This window comes from Sinocyclocheilus anshuiensis, unplaced genomic scaffold (assembly GCF_001515605.1).
Source record: "Sinocyclocheilus anshuiensis isolate Anshui unplaced genomic scaffold, SAMN03320099.WGS_v1.1 scaffold190, whole genome shotgun sequence".
Classification (NCBI taxonomy): domain Eukaryota; kingdom Metazoa; phylum Chordata; class Actinopteri; order Cypriniformes; family Cyprinidae; genus Sinocyclocheilus; species Sinocyclocheilus anshuiensis.
Genome location: NW_015547663.1, coordinates 1,901,785 through 1,912,033, shown reverse-complemented (window position 1 = coordinate 1,912,033; position 10,249 = coordinate 1,901,785). Strand labels below are relative to the sequence as shown.

The window sequence follows — 10,249 nt, the reverse complement described above, 5'->3', positions numbered from 1 at the left end:
CACACACACACACACACACACACACACACACACACACACACACACTCTATCATGCATGTTCGCCCCACTGAGCTATACCTTCCTCATCAGTGCTTTACCCAACGTCATAATTTCTGCCTCCATAAACTCAATGGAGCTGCATGCTCCTCTCCTTCTCTCTCAACGCACTCCCTTCCAATTACAGCGCCAGTTCATTTATTCATTAACCCGGCAAGGAAAATCGAGGGAGACCTAATTCAAAAACAACTGCCCTCCATTTCTCTCCATCTGGTGGGGAGGCTCGATTCTCCAAACACGTTCAAGTGACTTAATCTGGTTAAGGTGCAGTTTAGCGTCTGCAGTGGAGTTTGGTGGGGGGATTAAGGAATGGATCGCCGTGCCAGTCCATTTTCATTAAAAGCACATTCCAGTGACCAAACTGGTACAGGAAGTGACATGCATGGAAGTATGGACTAATCAAAAAACAAGCGGATAAAAGGAAAGGCACCGTTGCACTTGATTACAGAGGCATTAACTAATTTACTTAATTTGTCAAAAAGGAATGTGGTTTGGAACTGAGTTAGAACTCATTTATAGTGATTTGAGTGCTAGCATGCTAGTGCACTTAAACACTAAACGTGCTTTGGCTATTTGAAGCGTTGTATTTCCAAATGCCATTAGTAGAATTTCCTATCTCCAAAAGTGGAGAGTAAAATTAAAGTTTAGGAAAAGTAAAAGTTGGGAAACATAATTGATTTGAGCCTTCCGGCTACGGCAACCGACATTCAATCTAAATTAAGTAAATATTGTAAAGCCAAATTAGTCATTGGACTATAAATGATTTACTACTTAAATGCATTCAACAAAAAAATAAATCTTTTCTACTTGTGCTGCAAAAAGCCAGTGGAATTTAAAATTTTTTTTTTTTTTTTTTTTTTCTCTGTCGGGAATGTCACTCATGGTGTTCTAACATAGTCTTATTCACAAGCAGTAAAGACAAATGGGACTTTAACATAATAATCAGTCCATTTCCAGCTTAAAAACATCTTAAATCAGTCTAAGCTTATTACTGGTCTTGCTGGACTACATTTGCACTTTCTTAGCTGGTCAGGCTGGGAGATAAAATGGCTATCCTGCTAAACACCAGCTTGGCCAGGCTGGAAGGTTAACTAGACCAGCTTGAAAGACCAGCAAACCATCTGGTCCCAAGCCATTTACTAACAACTATCTTGAGCTGTGATATGAAGGGAAGGTGGAAAGGTGCAAATATCTCATTTTACACTTTAAAGGGCCATCCAAAAAAACCTACTGCTGGTAAAAAATTTTATTAAATATAATGAAATGCTCAGGATTTATATGTTGTTGGCAAAATAGTACATTTAGTAATTATACATGGCTACTTATAAATGTCTCTCAAGGTTTTTGCCCACAGAATAGTGTATCAGCATCTACGAGTAAGGCCTAGAAGGACCGTGATAACTAGCAAACCCCTGACCCCTTAGTAAGGACAAACTGAAGTTTTCAGCTGCGTGAAACACATAACGTTAAGTCAAGCAGCATTCCTATTCATGTGTTGGCAAAAAAATTGTGTAATGTGTGCGAGTTTGTTTTGCCATAAATTTAAGACAACCATAAAAATAATGATCATGTTGATATATGGACAAATCTCAACATTCCGACCAGAATCAAATGATGCTACATTCTCCCAGTAGACAGCAGTTGAATTACATCCCAATTCTGCGGCTAAAGTTTTCGTCTGAAACATGTCTGCACGCTCAATTGGGAAAGCAACGGAAAACAAGTTACCCTCAGAGATTTATACTTCTGATCCTCTAAATCCTTTTTTATCTTAATCGAGTATAAGGCAGTAAATTGCTCCAGCTCTGCCTCCTCCCTGTCTTTCCCTGCCTGTATGCTAATACTGTTTGACATATTTCGCAGGAAGACGGAGCATCAATATTTATCAATTCATAATAAGACAGAGGCGCTGACATGCGCTAAGATTACAGTTTAATTAAAACTTGAGTAGCCAACTAATATTCAGTTCTTAAACAGACACATCATATGCCAATGCATTATCTACTCATTTAGATCTTGCATCATTGAGAAAGAAGGCAGACAGGGAAATCAGGAAGGAGAACATGACAAGCGGCTGCAAGATCATCCCTATTCCCTTTCTACTGCTGTTCTCTGCGTTTGGGCGTAGCTGTCAGAGCTGAAGCTAAAATAAACCTTGCCACACTGATCTGTATAAAAAATGGATACCCCTGGTTCGAGTTCTGCCCAGCCAAAACACAACTGATGCCAAATTCCACCTGCCAGCAAGAGATCCTGAGGTGGCAAAGGGAGCACAGAGGCAGTGCCAACCATGCCACCAATCTGGAAATCACAAAGAAGGCATCCACTTACCAGTCTTGTGACAAGGGGAACCCCGAAATGCCAGAAGTGATCGTTCAGCAGCCCACTGTACACTACGTTTCCAAAGAGAGCAATGCTTCCTGTTTTACACAGCCCGTTTCCTGGTTTGGTTTCTGCAGAAGGAGAAAAAAAATACAAATATTTGGAACAGGTTAAACAGCAATATACAATGACTAGAAACAAATAATAATTATTATAATAATAGAAATGAAGATAGGAGAGAAGAAGAGCTAAATAAACAATTAAGGTAGGATGTAAAGAAAGAAGAACGGAAAAAGGAAGGAAGGAGGGAAGGACGAAGAAAAACAAAGGAAGTAAGAAAAGGAGGAAAAAGTGAAAGAAGGAAAGAATTAAAAATGGAAAGCAGAAGTCATAAGAATGGAAGGAGAAAAAGGAAGGAAGGAAGGAAAAAAAAGAAGGATGGAAAGGAGGGAGGAAGGAAAAAACAAAGGAAGTACAACATACAAAATACAACGGTAATAAAGGAAGTAATAAAGGAAGAAAAAATAAAACATTATAGGAAGAAAGGAAGGAAGGAAAAACAAACAAAGAAAGGAAGAAAAAATACTGTAGGATAAGAAGGAACGGACATGATACATGAAGGAAAAACAATGGAAGGAAGGAAGGAATGAGAAAAAAGAAGGAAATAAAAGCAAGTAAGAAATGAAGGAAAAAATAAAGAATGTATGAAGGATAGAAAGAAAGAAAGAAAGAAAAAAGAAAGAAAGAAAGAAAGAAAGAAAGAAAGAAAGAAAGAAGAAAAAAGTATAAAGGACGGAATTAAGGAATCAAGGAACGAAAGAAAAAAATGAAATGAAGAATGCAAAGAAAAAATAAGGATGTGTATTAAATTATTCCCTATAAATGCCAAGTGCAGCAAAAATCTGCATTATGCCTCAAAACAATAGTGAAGTGCACCACAGCAAGCCATGCATTCATTATTGAAAAACAAAAAGTAAAAAGGCCCATTAAAATGTCACTTGTGCTCTTTGTGGCTGCAGCGACACATGAGTTTTAGTGTTATAAATGGGCCTTGCGTTATTGTTTATGGTGGCTGCTAGCCGCAGGCTACCCAGCAGTGACTGTAAAGTCCACGGATCACACACCACGAGCCTCCGATGCCACTCCCTCCCTCTCTATACATCACCCCATGAATATTCATGCCACAGGGCCACGCTACAGCCAATCGATCACAACTATAACGCATTTATATCCATGATACATGTGGCTGATTTTTTGGTGTCTAGGAATAAAAAGATATGGCCTAATTAGCAATAAAACAGCCGCTTCGCCGTAGATATGGAGGCCGAGCGGCGTTCCTGCTCTTTCCGCGGCGCGTTGCATCACAGGAACGTGTCGTAAGGTGAGACTCGAGGCGGGGAGGGATGGCTGTCATCGCGTTTGAGGCTTCCCTGCTGTCTGTTGGCACCGGTTGAAGCTCCTTTGGCATCCGTGGGCATGTTTCTCACCATGCCTCACCTGTGATTAATTATTGACGGCGAGATGAGGATGCGGTAAAGTAAAGCTGCACTGACATGCTACACTGCAGATACATTACAACGACCCCCCAGGCTGATTCACTATCTCCCTGTCCCCTGGTTCTTACTCTTGCGCTTTGGCTTTAAAGCCCCCTTCTCACTCTCTCTCTCTGACAACCTATCCATACTCTCTCTATCTCACTCTGCCCTGCAGTTTGGCAAATTTGACAAGGGCTTTAAAAACTGAGCCAAATGTCAAAGTTGTCATAAACAGTGTGTGAGAGGGAGTATTGTTGGTTTGATAAGGAGGCAATAACAGTTTGATTTAAGGCAGAAAAGAGTGTCATCACATCTAAATCTGCCATCGGCATATCTCGGTCCAGGGTTTGTCGGCGCGTCGCTGCGCACTCATGCAGATGAATGGAGGAGTTTAGGTTGAAACTGAGACTGCATTATCTCGCATTTCTCTGCAAGGATGACAATAAGTGCCGTAAACGATCCCTGCCTGATCTGTGGGGATGCACCCGGCTTTGAATCTCAAGTGTGACGTGAGAGTGGAGGATTCTAGGGCCATGATAACATAATAATCAGAGAAGAAACATAAATAGAAATTTACACTATAAAACAACTCTATAAATGTGGAAATAAATCACTTGGCAAAGGCTTTAACTGAAAAACAAATGCTCATTATGAATTGCACAAAAAAAAAATATATAAGAAATGATAATATAATTCTCAGAACTGACTTTTCAAGTTTACACAGGTGTCACTGCAGAATAAACATAGGTACGTTATCATATTCCACAAACGTTTGGGTAAAACATTCTTACTAATTAATTGCAATCCTTATTTAAACAATCTCAATTTTGATCGATAAAATCCCAAGATCAATATTTTTATTCTAGCCAGTGTTTCCTGCGCCACTTTTCATCAGTGAAGCAACACACGCTCCTCTGTTGAATATACGATCCAGCGGCAAGAGAATTCATATTAAATATAAGTTTGGAATCCGAAATGAATGTGACGAGATAAAAAGGATGCGTATTGCAAAATAATAGCAAGAAAACACACATTTGTCCTTTGGGTAATCTGATTAAAAAACAAATAGATTTTTAATTTATCAAAAATACACTGCGCAAATGGTGTAGTCCAATTCAAGAACCAATGAGTCTTACAAAATTAAGTGATTAGTCCTTAAATGAATACTTCAAGTCAAGTGATTGAGTGCATCATTGAATGATTTGTTGAAATTGCTGATTCATTCGGAAGCGAAAAACATGACCGTCCTGTTGTATAAGAGCACTCACAATCTTGATGTATTTTTCTAAATATCAGCACAGCTGTGATTATGTGTTTTGTTTGTATAAGCAAAATGATTTCTAGATGTTGTAAATAAAACAAAGATTTGTTTTCAAAGAAAATAGTTCAATCTTCAATCTTTCTACTGTACTTCAAAATTCCATGTTTACTTGCCATTTCTTTGTAATCACAGTATTTGTAAAAAAAAAAAATACTAGTGATTTCTGACTAAAATCTCCTATTTTTACACAGGTTTGCATAGGAAATTAAATTTAAAGCTTATTTTAATCTGTTGGTATATATTGGTTGTGTTGTGTGTGTCGCCTCTGGCTTGCTTAGTTGGGGACACTTCATTTACAGCGATACCGTTGACTTGATTGCAAAGATACTATTTAAACTGAGCTGGATGTTGACATCACTGAATTCAATGATGAACTGTCTTTAACTGAAAAATTAGTGTTTACTATTGTCATTTTGCATTATTGACACACTATTTTCCTAATTAATGCTGTTCAGTTGCTTTGACACAATCTGTATTGTTAAAAGCACTATATAAATAAAGGTGACTTGACTTGACTTGACTTGTGTTGATCTGTTAAATCAACAGCACTGGAACTGCATAGTTTGGGTCCTCTTGTTCATTTTGAAATATTAAATTTTAATGTACCAAATGAAAAGGTTCCATTTATAACTGACAGCAATAGCTGAAAGAGAAATACTCATATTACCAAAATGGACATTAGAACTACAGTAAAATATATGCAAAATGACAGAAAATGAATCAAACAGTGAAAATCCATCAACATTTAACAGACAGAATGTGTCCGAAAATCTATATGTGTATTGTTTTAGAATTCGAAACAATGTTTTGCTTGAGAAGCATGCTTGCAGTATCTTTCTCTAACACGGATGACACTTGGTTTGATATTTTGCTGCGTAATGCACTGACATTCATACATTTTTAAATGTGGTCCAAGTGCCCAAATACTTTTAGGGGCCACTGTATAAAAATAACTACCCACAACACTGCAAAATATATCAAAATCTTGCGCTTGTTATTGCCAAGTGAGCAACAGGGATGACATAATGTCTGTATTCTTCCGGCTGGAAGCTTCCTCCCACAAGCCTTGTGGCTCTGGCAGTGGCCATCCTGTCCTGGGCCTGTGCTTCCATTAGCCACACTGACCCGGATCTGTTCTGGCATCACTCTGATACTAGACCGGTGAACTTGGCCCTTCCTCTCAGCGGGGCAGCTCTGTCAGGACATCTGTCCAACCCAAACACACCAGCCACACCAGCCTGTCCATATTGCAGTCCCACCCTGCCTGTTTCTGGGCCAGAGCCTGGTTCACAAGGGCTGGAGAAAAAGAAGTCCTCTTCTTCCAGAGCCCTCTCCAGGGCATCACAACGCCTCTCCAAACGATGTATTCATTACCCCTCCTGTACCCTGGGGATGCTCAAAAGCCTTGTTTCAGAGCGGGGAGTGTGGCTGTGTCTGTTTAAACACTGCTCCAGTCCTACTTAATCATGTGCAGTTGGAGGGGCAGTCCGTGCCGGTGCTCTGATTAATACAGCATGAAGCTGTGGCGGCAGACATAGCTGCAAGGGACGCAAGGCATTAATAACCGTATGCTGCCACTGTTTCTGCCGCTACCTCCGCCTTCCTGAAGTCTAGAGAGACCATGAGTACAAACACACACAAATACCAACTCGTAAGGTGTCGTGGAGCCTGGACGCTGTAAATATCGTCATGGGAAAACACTGGCCCAGAGATCCATCTCTGGTAATTGCATTAGAGCACGAAAATTGATTTTTTTAATTCATGCAATTTGTCAATCAGCCTAATCATCACTAATCATCATCATTTGTGGTTCATAGGTTCACAATAGCGGAATATCATGATCATAATCATTGCTGTCATCATTATCACCAATACAGATGATTTTCGTAACTTACAATGGGGTCTTAAAATTGTGGCAAAAACAAAAAGTGATACAAAGTGTAATGGAAATGAAAAAAACTATACTGTACATTGACTTCCATAGCCACTTTTTGTATTGTGTTTTCATAGTTTTGTCTGGTAAAATAAAGTAAACCAAGGGGCAAGGGCCCACTCTTTAAAATTATTAATATATAAGAACATGCTAAATCATAACTTCTTGAATCACAAAATTAATTGTGGTTAATTAATTTTGCTATTTCGACACATTTCCAGTATATATATATGGAGGGAAGGATAGATAGATAGATAGATATACATTAACTGTATATTAAATATATTTAAATATATTTATGTGCTCATTATTTAAAAAGGAATCCATGAAAAAAAACATGAAAAATCAAATGAATGTTCCACGGCAAAGGGCTAATACAACGCTGACAGTCTGGATATACGTACATTGAGATTTTGACTTATCTGTATAAAACCCAGCAAAGGCGGGGGAGGGACTTTTTGCACTTGAGTGCGCTATTGACGAGAGCACTAAATAAATACAATGTCATCAGCCGAACACTAAATATGCTGAGGTCTCCAACCTGAAATTAAAAATCAACCAGAAGGCAATATTGATGGAACAGGAGAAGCGATAAAATCGGGCAAAATGAGCTTTTGAAACTTTCTCCCTGCCATAGTTGGGAGATGATTGTTTGTGGGGGGTGTCGTTATGCCGCATGATAAAAAATGACTTGCGCCCGCTGCTCGTTTCTTTGTTTCCACCATTTTGCTTTACGATTCTCCCATGTGCCGAGTTTCGAAATGGTACGGACCGGCACAATTTATTAAAATGTGAGTAAATCAATGGCTGCTGTCCTTATAGATTACTCTGAAATCATAAAAAAGCTTTGACAGGAAATGCAGAGTAATACAGTTTAATTAAACTGCATATCCTCCCCCTGTGCAGCCGCCTGATTAAAGTGGCAGTCAAATAAAACAGCATTTAATTGCCATACAACATGAAAGCTGTTTGCATGTTTATTTAACATCGCAGCATATTAATAAAAAAATAGAACCCTAATTGGCCTAACTTGTGCAGGCAGGAGCAAGCTTCTGGCTCCACTTCCCCCTACAGTTGAATGGACTGTGACTGAAAAACCATTGCTGTCAATCAAATCGTTAATTAAATATACAGAAATACGTTAAAAACCTACTTTTGCGAACTAGTCCTAGGTTTTTCGCTCAATCTCGATCAAACCACTGCAGTAATGTTCTCTGGACTCTCTAGATAAATAATTATCAAAACAATGTTGAATTTTGTCTTTTGGTTACTTATAACGGGGTCATTTATCATTAAAAAGCAATCATGGATACCTGGGCCTGCTGGTGAGAATCCCCAGTGGAATGTACCACTTGGAGCGACCTGGCAGAGAGAACCGTCCCGGCAGGGGGAGGGCGAAGATCATTAGCGTTTTGCATATCTCCAGTGTGCCATTCCGCAGGTTCGTCCCCAGCCAGCTCCCCCCCCAACACTTCAGAGCCCCATGTCATCCCACTGGCATGCTACCAGAGACAGCTGGAAAGCCCACTCCCATATGCTCTCTCTCTCTGTACTTGCTTCAGATTTGTGTGCACGGACCACCAAAATAAGTGCTGCTTTGATCAGTGACCAAACATCTCAAACAAGCTGAGCAAACGTCCAGCCCAATGAGACCCTCGCTGTCCCTGCTACTGAATTTTTATTTTTAGGGGTTCAAGCACGCAGTGCTGAAACCCTATTGTAATTGTTAGGATTTTTATTATTATTATTATTCTTCCCTAAAACTGATCGTGCAGCCCAAACCGTAAGGCCTAGAGAGCTGAAACTTTATCAGATTGTAGTAGTCCGGCCTTCTTGTCAGATCCAAAGACTCACCGCAATCGGCCAATAGGGGGCGCTACAGCGATCAAAAACGCAAAAGCCCTCATAACTCCTACACCGTTTGTCGGTGTTTTTCACCTGAACAAAACCAGTGCAGAAATGTTCTTTGGACAGTAAATATAAAAAATTATCAAAAAAAAGTTGAAATTTCAACTCACCGTCGCGTAGGGACGCAAAAACGTCTGTTAGGGACGGGGCCATTTTTACTAAAATGGCTATAACTCCTGAACGGACTGAGATATCTTCACCAAACTTGGTACACATGTGTGCAAGCTCAATCTTTGGTTAAATAAAAAAAAATTCGCAGTTCTGCCACTTGGTGGCGCTATAAGACGAAAAAAACCTAAAAATGATTATAACTATGCAACCGTTGGTCCGATCGACTTGAGGGGGCTCTACAGCGATCAAAAACGCAAAAGCCCTCATAACTCCTACACCGTTTGTCGGTGTTTTTCACCTGAACAAAACCAGTGCAGAAATGTTCTTTGGACAGTAAATATAAAAAATTATCAAAAAAAAGTTGAAATTTCAACTCACCGTCGCGTAGGGACGCAAAAACGTCTGTTAGGGACGGGGCCATTTTTACTAAAATGGCTATAACTCCTGAACGGACTGAGATATCTTCACCAAACTTGGTACACATGTGTGCAAGCTCAATCTTTGGTTAAATAAAAAAAAATTCGCAGTTCTGCCACTTGGTGGCGCTATAAGACGAAAAAAACCTAAAAATGATTATAACTATGCAACCGTTGGTCCGATCGACTTGATCGAAACTTTACGACACTTGGTGAAAACATGTGACTGATGACTCTTAACAAGCATGCAAAGTTTCATGGTGATCGGACCATTGCGCTATAACAGTCATACATGTTAAAAATCATCATATTTCTTTGGTAAATTACCTGCATTTGCCCAAAATGCTATTTTTAGTCATTGATTTAAGTGGTTACAGCCATGTTAACAAAATATTTTTCCTTATGTGCTTAAATGCCTTAAATGCTTGAACCCCGGTAATTGCTGCTTGCAGCTATATTTTTAATTTGGAATTACAACAACAGCCTGGATATAGTTTTGATGGAGCAAAAGGAAAAATGTATACAGAAAATAAATAAATAAATAAATGATTTAAAAATATATTTAAATATATTAAAAAAACACAAAAATGTGTATAAAAAACATGGCTAGATATAGACCTTTTATAGATATATATATAGATATATA

At 39.1% G+C, this 10,249-nt stretch overlaps 1 protein-coding gene across 1 annotated transcript in view; it reads right to left on the bottom strand.

Annotated features, from left to right (window-relative positions):
• The window catches only part of rbfox3a (RNA binding fox-1 homolog 3a), a 451,725-nt gene that overhangs the window by 174,782 nt on the left and 266,694 nt on the right, over positions 1 to 10,249 (bottom strand). Inside the window, exon 5 of the mRNA XM_016504819.1 lies at positions 2,389 to 2,510. Coding sequence (XP_016360305.1) covers positions 2,389 to 2,510 — 122 coding nt within the window. The remainder of the gene's footprint in view (positions 1 to 2,388; positions 2,511 to 10,249) is intronic.